The sequence below is a fragment of the Pongo abelii genome, chromosome 1 (genome assembly GCF_028885655.2).
Source record: "Pongo abelii isolate AG06213 chromosome 1, NHGRI_mPonAbe1-v2.0_pri, whole genome shotgun sequence".
NCBI lineage: Eukaryota > Metazoa > Chordata > Mammalia > Primates > Hominidae > Pongo > Pongo abelii.
The window spans coordinates 48025340-48043895 of NC_071985.2; the positions used below are offsets into that span (position 1 = coordinate 48025340).

The following is an 18556-nucleotide window of genomic DNA, read 5'->3' on the forward strand; positions in this document are numbered from 1 at the left end:
AATGACTCCTTGACCCATTGTGAGGCTGGATGCATAGCCCCCATCCACATTGGTAATGCTGGGATGATGTCATTCCTTGGGTGCTACCCAGAATGGAAAAGAAAGCCAAAGCTATAATTTTGTAAGGGTTAGATCTCTTCCATCAGTACACAGGATCAATATTTCTCTCCCACTTATGAGTGGCTGCTCATACAAGTCCTCCCTCACTCTGCTCCTAATGTCCCAATCAATCTGGGTGATGGGATTATTTGCACCCCAAGCCTCAGCATCACGCAATATACCCAGGTTACAAACCTGCAAATGTACCCCCTGAATCTAAAATAAAAATTCAGAAAAATGTCCCACTCACAAATTTCCAACAGTGAACCTGTATATGTAGGCAAACATAATAGCATGTGGACAGGTTGAGGGGGAAGGAGTGAAGGGGCCAGTCTGGTTGGGGTGACAGGCAAAAGATATGAAAGCTACTGAAAGAGAAAGTGGATAGGACAGAGCGGCAGGGAGGAGAAGCCAGAAGAGACTCTGGACAGAGCACTGTTTGGGTAAGAAACAGGGTCCCCGCCCATCCCAGAAGTGGCCTCTGCCAAATGTCTACTTTGTGAGTAGTTTTTGTCTGAACACAGTGATGACTCAGTTGCTCTGAGTCTAGCAAATGGATTTTCCTTAAATATGAAAATCAATAAGAGGTAAAGGCAAGGACCTGGCTGTGGGGAGGAGAGGATGGAGAGAGTGGGAGAGGTGCTGGGGCATGAAATGATTTGTGAGTATGGAAGGAGGGAGATTCAGGTTCACTGCAGGAGACCCTTGGCATAGTCACCTGTACCCCCACTCCCCACCAAGAAGGTGGCCTCCAGGACCTGCTGGCCTCACTGAGGCTCCTTAAAACCCAACAGCCCCTCTGTTCCCCTCCTCCACAGCTTACAGCCAATCCTGCTTTGGGACAAGATGGGTAGCAAAAGGATTAATGTCAACCTGACAAATAGGTTTTTAAAAATCAGCCCAGTAGCTTGCTGTCACCCCCATAGAGTATCAGACCTGGCCTCGGACGAGATGAGAGTTTTGGGGGCCCCAGGAAGTATGGCAAGTGACATTTTCAGCCCCAGCCTGATTTCTTTGGGGGCTTTGCCTGTTTTCCTGCTGCCTTGAGGTCTGTGGACCAATGCTAATTTGTTTCTCTGCTTGGGTTATCTGACATGGGACTTTGGGGATTTGAACACACTCATAGCTCCTGCGTTCCACGTGGCCCACAGGGAGACTGTCTTTACCCTTCGGACTGTCTTGTTTGGGGCTCCCAGAGCAGTTTGTAAGGTCCTTGGCAGGGATATGAAGATAGCACATTGCTTTATTTTCTTGAGCACTTAATAAGCGTCACTGGAGCTTCTGAGGTGGAGTCTGAGGCAGTTTCTGACTTCCTCCTCTGAAGCACAGTGGAAAAACACTGGGCCCAGCTTCAGAAGACCTGACTCCATGCCTTGGTTCTGATGCTGGCTAAAGTGCATCACCTCAGTTTGCTCATCAGTAAAAGGGAGTGTTGACACCCAGAGGACAAGAATACCCACCTACCAAGGCCGTGGTGAGTATTCAGTGAGATCATGAAGGAGAAAATGGTTTCTGCAGTGCTGCTCACATATAAGCAGAAGTGGGATTATCAAACAGAAAGCATCAGCTCATTTTCCCAACCCCACCCCACCTACCCACCCCAGTCACATTCACTGTGGTTATGGGCTCAGTGCTTGAAAACCTATTTTTCAGTGATAGAAATCTGACTGGCCACTAACAATCCTTGTCCTTTCTAGTTTGATTCATTAACCAGTGAGGGGTTTCCTATGCTAGTGGAATGGGGTTGGACATGGGCAAAACAGGCATCTCCATCCTTGGCCACTCGGGCCTCATGACTGGCCCTGGGCCCCCTTTAAGAGGGGCCCTCTGTGTTAACTGTTGGAGCTTACAGGGACCTGGGAGAAGGAGTCCATGGGGAAAAGCTGTCAGAGTAATGAATGTTTTACGAGAGTGAGCGAGTCACTGCCTTATCGGGAAGATGCTGTTTCTCACTCTCTCTCTGTTACCAGGAAGTGAGATGTACTGAAAGCCATTGCGGTGTTTTTCCAAAGAAGGCCTTTGAAGAGGAGGTGTTTCTTTAAGGGGCCCAGGAGAATAGGGGTGGGGTTTGCAGGGAGAAAACCTGCCCCTTTAAGAAGCCTGGTTCTGGCTGTGGCAATCCTGTGGTATGGAAGATAATAATAGTCCCTACTTATATAGCATTTGCTGTGTGCCAACTGCTATGCTAAGCATTTAACATATATTAACCCATTTAATCTCCACAACAACCCTATGAAATCTGTACCACTTTTTATCTTCATTTTACAGAAGAAATTGTAAAGAAATTGTAAAGAAATTGAGGTCAAGTGTCTGGTCTGGGTCTCAGCTAGTAAGTGATAGAGGTAGGATTTGAACTGAGGGAGTCTGGCTCCTGAGTCCATGCTTTCAAATACTACATATATGCAGAGGAAAGGAGTCTTGATAGTCTCCATAGCAGTGTGGAGAGCTTGATCATGTACTAGTTCAGCACATTTCTTTATTTCTTTTCAACAGCTTTATTGAGGTACAATTTACATACCATAAAATTCACCCACTCGAAATACACAACTCTAAATCTAGAGTTGTGCAACTATGACCAGAACCAAGTTTTAGAACATTTCCACCACCCCAAAAAGCTACCTTGTTCCCTGTGCGTATTTTAAACTGAGTCTCAATTTTCTCAGCTGTAAAATGGGAATAACAGTGCCTGCCTCAGGTTTGTTATGAGCATTAAATCAACATGTAAATGGCACATGGTAATGGTCAACAAATGTTACCTATTATTATTATAGTCTCTTAGAGTCACTTAAATACAGACTTTTAGAGCTGGAAGTGGGAATGGTCTTGAAGACAATCTAATCAAACTCTCTCCTTTAACAGATAAAGAGATAACAGTGCCAAGATGTTAAGCAACTTGCCAATTAAGGACACAGTAAATCTAGTGGCAGAACTGGGAATGAAACCTGGGTTTCTTGGTTGGTACTTCAGTTCTCTCTTATCTCCTGAGAGACTTTCCACTCGAGGCACAGGAATATCATTGTCCAATACCCCCTTCACCTCCCATCTTTGCCATTTTTGTGGGTGCCTCCAGATCAATGCTGACTGGCAGGTATGGACCCTGGGACTTTGCTTGTGCTGGAATACATAGCGCTCTGGCTTTGGAGCAGGGAATGTGGCTGAGGCAGGCTGGGTGCAGAATCAGGGGACAAGATTCAATGTGGAGGCTGAGACAGGAATGTCCATTGTCAGAACACGGAATGCATTGACTAAAAGAATCCAGGACACAGCCAGTCCAACAGTCAGCTAGTGTCTGCAGTGCCAGCTTCATGGGCATATGACCTGTGGAGTCACACGGGGCCTCAAGCTTAGAAAGGCCCCCTGCTTGGTTTAATGCTTTGTTGTTGCCATCTTGAAATTCATAATGATTTTTAGCAAGAAATGTCACATTTTTATTTTGCACTGGATCTTGTAAATTATGTAGCTGGTTTTGCCCATGTGATAGCAGAGCTGCAGCCAGACTCTTAAGGCCCTAGTAAGGAATAGTGTCTCTCCACCCAGAACTTACTCACATGTAAACTCTATGTATAATACATAGTCATAGAGTCTTAATACCGAGCATTAGGAGAATCAAAGCCTGGGCAAAATATGGAGAACCTGCCTTTACAAAAAAATTTATTAAAATATTAGCCAGACATGGTGGCACATGCCTGTTGTCTCAACTACTCAAGAGGCTGAGATAGGAGGATGGCTTGAGCCTGGGAGGTTGAGGGTGCAGTGAGCCATGATTGTGCCATTGCACTCCAGCCTGGGCAGCAAAGTGAGACCCTGTCTAAAAACAAACAGAGAATAAAAGTTGTGAAACAATTTGCACATTATGATCCAATTTATGACAAAAGATGCCCCATTAAAGTATATCTTTCTATATGTACACATGCTTGTATGAAAGTATATTTTTTTAAGGTCTGGAAAAACACTTCAAACTGGCAGTCATCAAGGGAGTCATTAGCTTTTTCTGTGTGTTTGAGTTTGTTTTTTACAAGGAGAATCTATTCATGTATTACATATGTAATTATTTAAAAATTGTAAGATACTCCTAATACATTCTGTAAGCATTTTCCTGTATCAATAAATAGTCAGTAAATAGTCTTAAAATGCCAAGAAAAGGTGTCTTGAGAGGGGAAAGCAGAAGTAGGTGTGAAGAGGGACCCTGGAGAGTGGTAAACAGAGGCAAAGACTATTTCAGGCCATGACAGGGCCTGAGGGGAACAGGCTTGGATGTGAGGAAGGGAAAGGGAATACCGGGTGGGGGAACCCAGAGGTAGCTGGCGAGAGGGTGAGTGCTAGATGTCAGCTCCATTCAGATTTAGAGGCTGCGATGTCCACTTTGGTGAGGGTAGGGGAGGATGATAGGAGCTGGAAGTGGGTGAATTGCCAAATATGACTGGAGGTAAAGGCTGTAGAGGTGACTCCAGCTGTGGTGAGAAATGGATGAGGTGGAGGTAGGCAGGTGATCCCCTGCAAGGGAGAGAATGGGGCTCAGATGTTGGATTTACCAGAGAACGGGAGATTTGAGGCAGTGTGGCCCAGTGGTCAGAGGGCAAGCTTTGGAGTCAGGATGGCAATCAAATCCCAGATTCACTGCATCCTAACTGTGTAACCTTGAATTCCCCTCTGGGAAACAGAAATGATCTTGATAATATCTATGTGGCAGGTCGCTGGGAAGATTTAATAAGATGATGGAGCTAAAGCATTGCATCCAGTGGCTGGCACAGACCCCCAAATCTTCCCCCTTTCTCTTTAATTGATTTTGTGGTTTGAGGCTCTTAAATGGCAAGAAATCATTTGCATGAATAAAGAGCCATTCTTCCAAGCACTTCCCTCCTAGTTTTCTGGGAGAGCCACTGGAAGCCAGGATTCAGAGTTCCATCCTGCAAAAGCTGAGCTGAGCTAGCCAGGAAGGAGGAGCTGACTGTGGCCCAAGGGCTGGGAAGCAAGGCAGAAGGGGAGAAGCCAGCCCTAATTCCCACGCTGCTAGTGCCAGCGAGGCTGACTTTGGGAAAACCTTGTCAGGGGTCACACTTTGGGATCTCTAGGAGCAAGGTGCTCTGTGAATGCTTATCTCAGATTCTCTCAACCCCTGGCCCTTTCAGTCCCCACCGCCCAGCTCCGGGGAGAGTATGAGTGACTGACAGGCCCTGCTGCAGCTGCAGCCTCCTCATTGTGGGTACAGATGTGCTCAGCAGCAGCTGTGACGCGGAACCCACACCTGTTCCCTAGATCAGCTGCTGTAACTGTACTCCTGGGAAAGCAGGCCAGGTGCCCAGGCCTTGCCAAAGCCAGGTCAGAAAGCAGGTGGAAAGTCGGGCATCTGCCTGTCACAGCAGCGGTGGAGGCTGCCTGGAAGGTCGTGGGGCCCTGGGAGTCTCAGCTACAGACTGGGCTCCTCTTCCAGCCCACACTTGTTCCCAGCTGTACGCCTCCCACAGGCCCTCTGTGGTTTTCTGACCCCCTCCCTGGGCACCACCACATTGGGGTAGGAGAGACTGAGGAGCTAGGAAGGAGGCGGGGAGTCTTGAATGGGATGCCTCTGGCCATCTGTTATTCTGGGCCTGTAAGCTGTAAAGTCAGGGGACTTGTCCTGGGTGGTGGAGGCGCCCTGGAGCTGAGCAGCAATGAGGACCGGAGGAGTCAAAGAGAACTGGGGCAGGGAGAGGCCAAGGATGAGCGTGCGTCTGGAAATGAGAGCAGGAGAGCCTCTTGCGTGGCTTTGGCCGTGGAGACCTTCGTTCCGGAGACTCTGGGCTGCCACGGGAGAATTCCACTGAGCATGTGTCGGGGGCAGGCCCGGGCGGGTGGCCGTGGGAGCGCTGCACAAACTCTGCTCCAGGCCTTGGCCAGCCAAAGCGCCGCTCCGGGAGAGCCTGGATACCGGGTGAATCCAGAAATCCCAGGTCCCTGGGAAAATTTCAACAAGGCAACTCTGACACGCGTCCTCTGACACCCAGACCGACACAATATATTGCTCATGCCAATACACATAAAAACCTCCCGATAGAAAACCAGATGGTGAGTTGGCATTGCTGATGTCTGGATTCTACACCCACACCCCACATAGTGCTTATAAAGAACACACCCTCCACTCCTCCAGCCCACTCCACGTTCAGGGAGAGGAATCTTGAGCCCGTGATGCTCGTAATGATGCTAACGCCTCAATGGAACGGTGCTCGCCAATTTCCCCAGTATCTCTGGCAGTGCCAGGAGAAACAGCACATGTGGCAAGCAGCTCCCGGCCAGATGTGGGACACTGCTGACCCCTGCTGGCGCTTTTCTCTCTGCGCCAACCAGGGAGAGCCCCAGGGAGAATGCAATATTGGAAAAACCTTGCAATCTGTCTGGGAGGGGTAGGAAGAAATACCCCAGCTCAGAATCTCCTCATCTGGAGTGCCTTTGACGAGACTAAGATGAAATTACAGTAAAACCCAGACTGAGTTTCTGGGAGGAGTGAGACAGACTAATAGTATGTCCCCTTCAGCCTTTGTGGCCTGGAAAACCCTGCTGCCAATCCCCTTGAAACTAAATTGGGAAACCATTAGCAACATTCCTTTAGCCAAGCTCAACCATTAGGAGGAAAAAAAAAGTAAGAAAGAAAGAAAAAGAAAAGAAAAGAAAAAAAACACCATCCACAAGTAGCCCAAGATTTTCCAGTTACAATCAACCCCTTCCTTGGCCCACCCCCTGTCCTGCCCCAACCCCTTGCAGAGTCTTTGTGAAGTTTTAGCTTAATTTATTGTGGGTTTAATATTCCCCTTAGGCTAAGATGTAATCATCATGGGTTTAATACTTTTCTTTCCATGAGAGAGAGTGGCGCTGTGCTCTTTGAAAAATCTTTACTAAGGCCAGGCGCGGTGGCTCACGACTGTAATCCCAGCACTTTGGGAGGCCTAGGTGGGTGGGTCATCTGAGGTCAGGAGTTTGAGACCAGCCTGGCCAACATGGCGAAATCCCGGCTCTACTAAAAGTACAAAAATTAGTCGGGCGTGGTGGTGGGTGCTTGTAATCCCAGTTACCTGGGAGGCTGAGGCAGGAGAATTGCTTGAACCCGGGAGACAGAGGTTGCAGTGAGCCGAGATCGTGCCACTTCACTCCAGCCTAGGCGACAAGAGTGAAACATAAAAAAAAAAAAGAATCACTTTGTACCCACAGAGACGAAGTTCAAGTCTTCCAGAATCTCTACTGGAATAGTCACAGCAACCAAAGGAGGACCAGGACTCTGACAATTCCAACAGAATTAGTATGGAAGCCCCACAGCACAGAGAAGTGGTTCCATTATTAAAACTCTTTTCTCTGGCTGGGCATGGTGGCTTGCCCTGTAATCCCAGCACTTTGGGAAGCCAAGACGGGCAGATTGCTTTCGTCCAGTAGTTCAAGACCAGCCTTGGCAATGTGACAAAACCCCATCTCTATAAGAAATACAAAATAATTAGCCAGTTGTGGTGGTGCATGTCTGCGGTTCCAGCTATTCGGGAGGCTGAGGTGGGAGGATCACCTGAGCCCAGGAGGCGGAGGTTGCAGTGAGTCGAGACTGCACCACTGCACTCCAGCCTGGGCAACAGTGTGAGACCCTGCCTCAAACAACAACAACAACAACACAACCCTTTCTCTCCTTTGCACCCTACTCTAGACCCAGAGCTCTTTTTCACTTTGTTGTTAAACTCCATCAAGGGTGTGTATACCCCCTATCACTCTACAACCCATCATCATTAGGCCTCCACTCTGAACACTCCTACAAAGGCAATCATGGGCCTCTTAATAGCTAATCTAACGTACATATTCCAGTTCTCATTTTACTTGCCCTCTATAGCATCTGACATTTTAATGTCTATTCATTCATTATTTATTTTAAAATTTATTATGAACTATTTTAGGCCTGCAAAAGGTATAGAGAATAATATAACAAACATACCTGTTCTATTAGTCAGGGTTCTCCAGAAAAGCAGAATCAATAGAATGTACACTATAGAGAGACAGGGAGGGGATGGAGGGGGAAAGAGAGGTGGGAGGGAGAGGGAGAAAGACAGAGAGGGAGAGAGAAAGAGATTTCTTATAAGGAATTGGCTCATGCAATTGTAGAAACTGACAAGTCCCAAGATCTGCAGGGTGAGTCAGCAAGCTGGAGACCTAGGAGAGTCTATAGCGTGTTAGTTCCAGTCCAAAGTCTGAAGGCCTTAGAAACAGAAGGGCTGATGATGTAGTTCCCATCCAAAGGCCAGCAGGTTCGAGACCCAGGAAGAATCAGTGTTTCAGTTCAAGTCTGAAGGCAGGAAAAAGCCAATGTCCCAGTTTGAAGGCAGTTAGGCAAGAGGAATTTAGACCCAGGAAGAACCAGTGTTTCAGTTCAAGTCTGAAGGCAGGAAAAAGCCAATGTCCCAGTTTGAAGGCAGTTAGGCAAGAGGAATTCGCTTTTAATTAGGGAAGAGTCAGCCTTTTTCGTTCTATTTAGGCCATCAACTGATTGGATAAGGCCCACCTATATTAGAGAGGGCAATTTGCTTTACTCATTCTACTGATTTAAATGTTAATCTCAACCAAAAACACCCTCACAGAAACATCCAGAATAATATTTTACCAAATATCTGGGCATCTTTTGGCCCAGACAAGTTGACACATAAAATTTAACCATCACACCTGTAAATGCCCTGAGTTTAAGAAATAAAGCATTATGACCAGGTGCAGTGGCTCATGCCTGTAATCCCAGCACTTTGGGAGGCCAAGGCGGGCAGATCATGAGGTCAGGAGATCGAGACCATCCTGGCTAACACGGTGAAACCCTGTCTCTACTAAAAATACAAAAAATTAACCGGGCGTGGTGGCGGGCACCTGTAGTCCCAGCTACTCCAGAGGCTGAGGCAGGAGAACCACATGAACCTGGGAGGTGGAGCTTGCAGTGAGCCGAGATCATGCCACTGCACTCCATCCAGCCTGGGTGACACAGCGAGACTCCGTCTCAAAAAAAAAAAGAAAGAAAGCATTACAAATATAGTTTAAGCTCCTCCTCTATTGCATTCCTTTCTCTCCCCCCCGAGGAAACGTTATTCTGAATTTGGAGTTAATTATTCCCATGCATATATTTTTTTACTATATTATACACTCTATATGCATTGCATTTTAACTATATGAATAACATCATGCTGTGTATATTCTTCTACAATTTTCTTTTTTGACTCAACAAATTTGTAAAGTTCATCCATGTTAATGCATATAGCTTTAGTTTACTCATTTTCACTGCTGTATAATATTCCATTGTACAACTACACTCTAATTTATTTATTTTATTTTATTTTTCTTTGAGACAGAATTTCACTCTGTTGCCCAGGCTGGAGTGCAATGGCATAATCTCGGCTCACTGCAACCTCTGCTTTCCGGTTTCAAGCGATTCTCCTACCTCAGCCTCCTAAGTAGCTGGGATTACAGGTGCCCACCACCATACCTGGCTAATTTTTGTATATTTAGTAGAGATGGGATTTCACCTTGTTGGCCAGGCTGGTCTCGAACTCCTGACCTCGTGATCTGCCCACTTCAGCCTCCCAAAGTGCTGAGATTACAGGTGTGAGCCATTGCGCCTGGCCTATTTATTTTATTGTTTCTAGTTTTTTTGCAATTACAAACCGTGCTGCTATGGAAATTCTTGTGAAGATCTTATTGTGTACATTTGTGTTTCTCCAGTAGTCTACCCAGGAGTGAAACTGATGGCCGCAGACCCTGGACACTTTAACTTTACCATATTCATCCTAACACTGGTATTGTCAGACTGTTTTTTTGGACAACCAGATGGATGTGAGATTGTAGATTATCATGATTTTAATTTGTATTTCACCAACTATTAATAGGATTGAGCATCTTTTCATAAGTTTGTTCAGATTAGAATTGCCTTCTATTCCTATTTCCTAATCTTTTTCCAATTATATTGTTGGTTATTTTCTTTTGGATATATAATAATTCTATAGTGTGGCCAATTGCCCTTTTTCCGTTACATGTTTTTCTCTTATCCTTTCCAAACTGGTGGCTTCTGTCTCAGCAGCTTTTTAATAGCTTTATTAAGGTATAATTAACATAGCCTAAAATTCACCCATGGTAAAGGTACGATTCAATGATTTTTAGTAAATTTAAAGAGTTGTGTAACTATTACCACAGCCTAGTTTTAGAACATTTATAACATCCCAAAGCAATCCTTCCTACCCATTTGCAATCAATCTCACCCTCAGCCACAGGCAACCACTAATGTGCTTTCTATCTCTATAGATTTTTCTTTTCTAGACATTTAATATAAATGAAATAATCTAATTTATGGTCTTTTGCATCTGGCTCTTTTCACTTAGAATATTTTTTTTTTTTTTTTTTTTTTTGAGACAGAATCTCGCTCTGTCGCCTAGGCTGGAGTGCAGTGGTGCGATCTGGGCTCACTGCAAGCTCTGCCTCCCGGGTTCACGCCATTCTCCTGCCTCAGCCTCCTGAGTAGCTGGTACTACAGGCGCCCGCCACCATGCCCGGCTAATTTTTTGTATCTTTAGTACAGACGGGGTTTCACCGTGTTAGCCAGGATGGTCTTGATCTCCTGACCTCGTGATCCGCCCACCTCAGCCTCCCAAAGTGCTGGGATTACAGGCATGAGCCACCACGCCTGGCCTTTGAATAATGTTTTTAAGGTTCATTTTGGTATAGCTATAGTAGTTTTTTTTTTCTTTTTATTGCTGAGTAGTATTTCATTGTATGAATACAGCACATTTTCTTTATTTACCAGTTAATGGATTTTTGGCTTAATGATCTCTGACGAGAAATAGCTCTCGTCATTTGAAATAGCTCTCACATTACCTGCATGTAATGTGTCTTTTTCCCCCTATGGCTGCTTTTAAGATTTTCTCTTTATTTTTGGTTTTCAGCAATTTTACTCTGATGTACCAAGTGTGATTTTTTTTTCTTTTTTCTTTTTTTTTTTTTGAGACAGAGTCTCACTCAGTCGCCGAGGCTGGAGTGCAATGGTGTGATTTCAGCTCACTGAAACCTCTGCTTCCTGGGTTCAAATGATTCTCCTGCCTTAGCCTCCCAAGTAACTGAGATTACAGGCACCCACCACCACTCCTGGTTAATTTTTGTATTTTTAGTAGAGACGGGGTTTCACCATGTTGGCCATGCTGGTCTCAAACTCCTGACCTCAGGTGATCCGTCCACTTCAGCCTCCCAAAGTGCTGGGATTACAGGTGTGAGTCACCACACCCGGCTCTGGCTAATTTTATATTTTTAGTAGAGACCAGGTTTCACCAAATTGTCCAGGCTGGTTTTGAATTCCTGACCTCAAATGAGCTGCCTGCCTTGGTCTCCCAAAGTGCTGGGATTACACGCATAAGCCACTGCGCCTGGCCCCAAGTATGATTTTTAAAAAGTTTATCCTGCTTAGGGTTAGTTGAACTTTTTGGACCTGTGGATTGTTATTTTTCATCAACTTTTAAGCCACTGTTTCTTTAAATATTTTTCTGCCTTATTGTTTCTTTCTTTTCCTTATGGAACTCTAATTGCATGTATGTTAGACTGCTTACTATTATCCCACAGTTTGCTAATGCTCTGTTCATTTTTTTCAACCATTTTTTCCTCTCTCCACTTCAATTTAGATAATTTTTATTAGCTTATATTCAATTCACTTATTTTTTTCTTCTGCAGTGTCTAATTTGCTGTTAAGCCATCCAGTAAGTCTTCATACATTGTATTTTTCAATTTTGTAATTTCCCTTTAGTTTGTTCTTGAATTTCCATTTCTTTTGAAATACCTTATCTCTATACCTATTGTGTCTTTTTTTTTCCTTTAAAATTTTCAGCATACTTATAATTGTTGTTTTAAAGCCTTTGTCTGCTGATTCTCATAACTAGATCACCTGATGGTCTTGTTGTCTTGTGATTATGAGTCATAGTTTTCTACTTCTTCATATGTCACACAAAATTTGTGTTCTGTACCCTGTGTGTGAAATAGAAGTAGAGGTTAGTGGTAGAGATTTAAGTATAATTTTTGTGTTTTGTTTTCATTTTTCAGGGAGTGGAAGCTTTTCCCTCTGTTTGGTGGTTAAAGTGCATAAACATAGGATTATTACATCCTCTTGGTGAAATGACCCCTAATCATTATGAAATATCCTTCTTTATCTCTGGTAATATTATTTGCTCTGAAATCAACTCTTGTTGTTGTTATTGTTACATTTCATTTTTGTTTTTTGAGACAGGGTCTCACTCTGTCACCTAGGCTGGAGTGCAGTGGCACGACCACGGCTCACTGCAACCTCTGCCTCCTGGGCTCAGGTGATCCTCCCATCTCAGCCTCCCAAGTAGCTAGGACTACAGGCCTGCACCACCACACCTGGCTAATTTTTTGTATTCTTTGTAGAGACAGGCTTTCACCATATTGCCAAGACTGGTCTGAAATCAACTTTGTCTGGTGTTAATACAGCAACTCCAACCTTCTTTTGACTAATGTTAGCGTAGTATATTCTTCCTATCCTTTTAAAGATTTTATATTTAAAGTTCATTTCTTGTAGATAGCAAATAATTGAGTCTTACTTTAAAAAAAAATCCATCTAACAGTCTCTGCCTTTAAAATGAAGTGTTTAGGCCATTTAGATTTAATGTGATTATTGATGTGGTTGGATTTGAGTCTATCACTTTGCTGTTTATTTATTTAATTTTTTTGGGACAGAGTCTCACTCTGTCACCCAGGCTGGAGTGCAGTGGTGCAATCTCGGCCCACTGCAACCTCCGCCTCCCGGGTTCAAGAGATTCTTCTGCCTCAGCCTCCAGAGTAGCTGGGATTACAGGTGCACGCAACCACACCAGGCTAATTTTTGTATTTTTAGTAGAGACAGGGTTTCACCATGTTGGCCAGGCTGGTCTCAAACTCCAGACCTCAAACGATCCGCCCGCCTTGGCCTCCCAAAGTGCTGGGATTACAGGCCTGAGTCACCACACCTGGCTCCACTGTTTATTTTCTATTTGTCCCATCTGTTCTTTGTTCAATTTTTTCTCTTTTTCTGCTTTAGATTAATTGAGTATTTTCACAATTCCATTTATCTCCTTTGCTGGTTTATTAGCTATAACTCTTTGTTTTATTATTTCAGTGGTTGCTTTAGGATTCATACCATTTATCTTTAGCTTACCCAAATCTACCTTCAAATGATATTATACCATTTCATGCATAATATAAGAACCTTGCAATAATGTGCTTCCATTTCTCTCCTCCTGACCTTTATACTATTATAACCATGCATTTACTTTTCCAAATGTTATAAACCCTAAAATACATTCTTATTATTTTTGTTTAAATAGTCAGCTATCTTTTTAAAAGTATTAAATAATTTTCTTCTTTTCTTTTTTTTTTTTTTTTTGAGATGGAATCTTTCTCTGTCGCCCAGGCTGGAGTGCAGTGGCACTATCTCGGCTCACTGAAACCTCCACCTCCCGGGTGCAAGTGATTCTCCTGCTTCAGCCTCCCTAATAGCTGGGATTACAGGCGCCCGCCACCACACCTGGCTAATTTTTGTATTTTTAGTAGAAATGGGGTTTCACCCCTGACCTCAAGTGATCTGCCTGCCTCGGCCTCCGAATGTGCTGGGATTACAGGCGTGAGCCACTGCACCCAGCCAGTTTTAAATAATTTTTTTTAAATCGTATTTTTTACTCATGTAGCTACCATTTCTTCTACTCTTTATTTCTAAAAGATATTTTTTCTAGATATAGAATTCTATGTTGACAATTTTTTAAAAGAACTTAAAAATGTTACTCTGCTGTCTTCTTGCTTGTATTGTTTCCAATGAAAAATAAGACATCATCTTTATCTCTGTTCCTTCTTTTTACTTCTGCCTTAAGGACTTACTTTAACATTTCTTATATTGGGGTCTGCTTGTTGTGAATTATTTCCCCTTTCACATGTCTGAACATGTCTTCATTTCACTTTTAATTTTTAAAACAGCTTTATTAGTATACAATTTACATACCAAACAAGTCACCTATTGAAAATATACAACTCAGCTGGGCACAGTGGCTCGTGCCTGTAATCCTAGCACTTTGCGGAGCTGAGACAGGTGAATTGCTTGAGCCCAGAAGTTCGAGACCAGTCTGGGCAATGTAATGAGACCTTTTTTTTTTTTTTGAGATGGAGTTTTGCTCTTCTTGCCCAGGCTGGAGTGCCATGGCGCAGTCTTGGTTCACTGCAACCTCTGCCTCCAAGGTTCAGGTGATTCTCCTGTCTCAGCCTCCCAAGTAGCTGGGATTACAGGCACCTGCCACCATGGCTAATTTTTGTATTTTTAGTAGAGACGGGGTTTCACCATGTTGGCCAGGCTGGATGAGACCTCATTTCTACAAAAAATCCAAAAAATGAGGTGGGAGGATTGCTTGAGCCCAGGAGGTTGAGGCTTCAATAAACCGAGATCGCGCCACTGCACTCCCAGCTGGGTGACAGAGTGAGACCTGCCCTGCCCCACCCCCACAGAAAAGAAAATGTACAACTCAGTGATTTAAAAAAACTACTTAATTGGGATATAACTGACATACAAAAAGCTGTACATATTTAGTGTATACAACTTAATGAATTTCAATAGTTTTTAGTATATTCACACAGTTCTGCAACTATCACTGCAGTCTAATTTTAGAACATTTATCACCCCAAAAAGAAACCTGGTACCCATTACAAGTCACTCTCCACTCTTCTGTGCCCCCACCCCAGCCCTAACAACTGCGAACTTACTTTCTGACCCTGTAGAAAGAAACCGCTAATTTATTATACTTTCTGATCTCTCCAGACTCAGCTCCTTCTCAACTCAGGAAATCTCCGAGCTTTGCTTAGGTTCCTTCTGCTGCGCCACAGCTTGGAAGCTCTTTCACGTGGAAAGCTGGGACAATCAGAGGGCACCTCATTTGTTTCTCATCTCTCATAGGCCACTCTCCTTTATTGCCTATTTCCAGTGTCCTGAAAACTGTTGTTTGATATATTTTGCCCTCTGTTGTTGTTTTAAGCAGGAAGATACGTGTTACTCCATCTTTGCCAGAGGCAGATGTCCATTAAAATGAAACTCCCACAGGGCCGGGGGTGCAGTGCCTCACGCCTGTAATCCCAGCACCTTGGAGGCCAATGGGGGCAGATCACTTGAGGTCAGGAATTGGAGACCAGCCTGGCCAACATGGCAAAACCCTGTCTCTACTAAAAATACAAACATTAGCTGGGCGTGGTGGCACTCACCTGTAATCCTACCTACTCAGGAGGCTAAGGTGGAAGAATCGCTGGAACCCAGTGGGTGGAGGTTGCAGTGAGCCAAGATCACGCCACTGCACTCCAGCCTGGGCAACAGAACAAGACATTGTCAAAAAAAAAAAAAAAGAAAGAAAAGAAAAGAGAGAGAAAGGAAGGAAGGAAGGAAGGAAGGAAGGAAGGAAGGAAGGAAGGAAGGAAGGAAGGAAGGAAGGAAGGAAGGAAGGAAAAAAAGAGCCACATTAAACAAACCTGACTGAGAACCCACAGGTCTCCAGATACTACATTTGTGGAACATCAGTTTAAGAAATTTTATATAATAACAAAAAGGCAAATAATTTAAAAATAGGTAAAGTCGAGGCATAGTAATCCCAGGACTTTGGGAAGCTGAGGTAGGAGAATTGCTTGAAGCCAGGAGTATGAGAGCAGCCTAGGCAACATATTGAGATCCCGTCTCTACAAAAAGTTCAAAAATTAGTTGGGCATAGGGACACATACCTGTAGTTCTAGCTACTTGGAAGGCTGAGGAGGGAGGATTGCTTGAGTCCAGGAGTTACAAGTTACAGTGAGCTATGATCACACTGCTGCACTCTCTCCTGGATGGCAGAGTGAGACCCTGTCTCTGAAAAAGAAAAAAAAAAAGGAAAGAAAGAAAAATAGGTAAAAAGGGGCACATGTTCTCAGGATCTCCTGAGGGCTGCATCATGAGAAAAAAATTAAATATAAAATAAGTAAAAGATTTAAATAGCCGGGCGCGGTGGCTCACACCTGTAATCTCAGCACTTTGGGAGGCCGAGGAGGGCAGATCATGAGGTCAGGAGTTCAAGACCAGCCTGGCCAACATGGTGAAACCCTGTCTCTACTAATAAGACAAAATTAGCGGGTGTGGTGGTGTGCGCCTATACTCCCAGCTACTTGGGAGGCTGAGGCAGGAGAATCACTTGAACCCGGGAGGCGGAGGTTGTGGTGAGCCAAGATCGCGCCATTGCACTCCAGCCTAGGCAACAAGAGTGGAACTCCATCTCCAAGATTGCACCATCGCAATCCAGCCTGGGCAACAAGAATGAAACTCCATCTCAAAAAAAAAAAAAAAAAAAAAAACTGATTGAGGAGAGCAAAGATCACCTGGTGACCATCAAGCCGACCATCCAGAGGCAACATTTCTTATCTGAGGAATTTAGAAGTAATTAGATGTCCCTATTATTCTAAAGCAAGCATCTGGTACCAGGCTTTTAAAAAATTTTTTTAAGTAACTAGAATTTCTGTACATCTCCCGAATGAATGCATGTTGAAACTCGTTGTGCAGCCCTTGCTGACATTAAGGCACCAAAATATCTACAAATGTAATCACTTATCACGACCTCTGTGGCTAATATGGTCCACATTACTCCTAAGCTCCTGCTTTAAGGTCCATAAATACCCCTAAGGAAAAGTCTGCCGTGGCGCACTTACTTTTCTCATGCTGAGGCACCTCACTGCACTCTTCTGCAGCTTTCTTTCTTTCTTTCAAGTTTTTTTTTTTTTGACTGTAAGTTTATTCATTGCATAATAATCCTCTCCAATTTTACTGAGGTGGCTGACCACGTCCACAACCAAATCCATCTCTAAACTGGAATTCGGTTGCTGACCCAGCCCCAGCCTCGGCTTTCTTGTTGGCACCAGGGGGCACAGCACTCCGTTTGTAGGTATCTCTGTTGGCTTCCCCTCTTGTGAGTCTTGCAGGTTGCTCACCCTCCAGACCTTCAGGCCAAGGCCTGCCAGTCTCTGGACGGCTGCGGCGTAGGGTGGCAGGCACAATCTCCGAGGGCAGATGAAGGTAATCACAGAGATACTGGATACCCTCATTGGTAAGGTACCAGTAGAAATGTCTCCAGGCAAACTGTTCCTTCGCGTAGCCTCGGGACTTGAGAGATTGCATGGCCTTCATGACACGAAGGTTGGGCACATTCTTGTCTGCCAGCTCCGGGTGCTTAGGCATGTGGACATCCTTCTTGGCCACCATGACTCCCTCCTTAAAAAGGAGTTCATAAATGGCAATCCAGTTCTTCTTAGGCATCAACATCTCGGTGGCTATAGGGTCCGGGTGTGGGCTGGAAAAGTGCGTTCTTTCTTTCTAATAAAACTTCCCTTTTTCAAACCTATACTGTTGTCAGTAAATTCTTCCTACCAACCCATGAGTCAACTCCTTTTTTTTTTTTTTTTTTTTTTGAGACGGAGTTTCACTCTTGTGGCCCAGGCTGGAGTGCAATGGCACGATCTTGGCCCACTGCAACCTCCACCTCCCGGGTTCAAGCGATTCTCCTGTCTCCACCTCCCGAGTAGCTGGGATTACAGCCACGCACCACCACACCTGGCTAATTTTTGTATTTTTAGTAGAGAAGGGTTTTCACCATGTTGGACTGGTCTGGAACTCTGGAACTCCTGACCTCAGGCGATCCACCTGCCTCGGCCTCCCAGAGTGCTGGGATTACAGGTGTGCGCCATTGCGAGCAGCGAGTCAACCACTCTTTGATGCGGGGCTCTGACACCTTACCCAGCACCAATGACTTTATAAATAAAATGTTCTATGTCCGTGCATATTATTTGGCAATTAAAAAGGAATGAAATACTTATACACATTAGTGAAAGAAATAAAAATATTTCACCTTAAAATATCCTTCTTTGACATATTTTGAGACAGCTGTTCAAAGGGCCTTGCAAACAGAAGTAGCCCTGCAAAGCTGTCTTTGGTGGGAGAGATTTGCATCTGTGGATAAAATCTTCACTGATGTGGGGCTTCTCTTCTTTAGATTTAGGAATGATTAACTGAGACTCTGACACCTTTAAAGGTTGAAAAGAAGTATTTACCATCAATTCTCTCTGAGGGCTGCTACCTGTGAGATTTCATCTACCTAACAAGACCACTTATGCTAGCCAGGCCTCATCTTTTCCCCCTCCCATAAGGTGTCTTGCCACTAAAACCTGCTTACCACTATAACCTGTTTTTGGCCATGCTCTGAGTCCCCATTCATTTTGTAACCTCAGGATGGTATGGGCCAGAAATGGTGGCTCATGCTTGTAATCCCAGCACTTTGGGAGGCGGAGGCAGGCGGATCACCTGAGGTCAGGAGTTTGAGACCAGCCTGGCCAACATGGTGAAACCCCATCTCTACCAAAAACTACAAAAATTAGCCAGGCATGGTGGCACACACCTGTAGTC

At 44.5% G+C, this 18556-nt stretch overlaps 2 protein-coding genes across 6 annotated transcripts in view; one reads left to right on the forward strand and one right to left on the reverse strand.

The window, feature by feature from the left end:
- CSRP1 (cysteine and glycine rich protein 1) overlaps positions 1-18556 on the forward strand; it is a 61833-nt gene that overhangs the window by 7872 nt on the left and 35405 nt on the right. The window lies entirely within an intron of this gene.
- LOC129048454 (small ribosomal subunit protein eS10-like) lies at positions 257-18392 on the reverse strand. Of its 5 annotated transcripts, XM_054523343.2 has the most exons (5): positions 16810-18392; positions 15856-15979; positions 8042-8092; positions 7146-7227; positions 257-6033 (listed from the first exon to the last, which is right to left on the reverse strand). In XM_054523343.2, the coding sequence occupies exon 1, from the start codon at positions 17417-17419 to the stop codon at positions 16922-16924; it is 498 nt and encodes a 165-aa protein (XP_054379318.1). In that variant the 5' UTR covers positions 17420-18392; the 3' UTR covers positions 257-6033; positions 7146-7227; positions 8042-8092; positions 15856-15979; positions 16810-16921. The 5 variants fall into 5 exon arrangements, 4 of the variants coding, with proteins under 4 accessions (XP_054379318.1, XP_063581951.1, XP_063581952.1 ...); XR_008510821.2 differs by lacking the exons at positions 15856-15979; positions 16810-18392 and adding an exon at positions 8956-9335; XM_063725881.1 differs by lacking the exon at positions 8042-8092.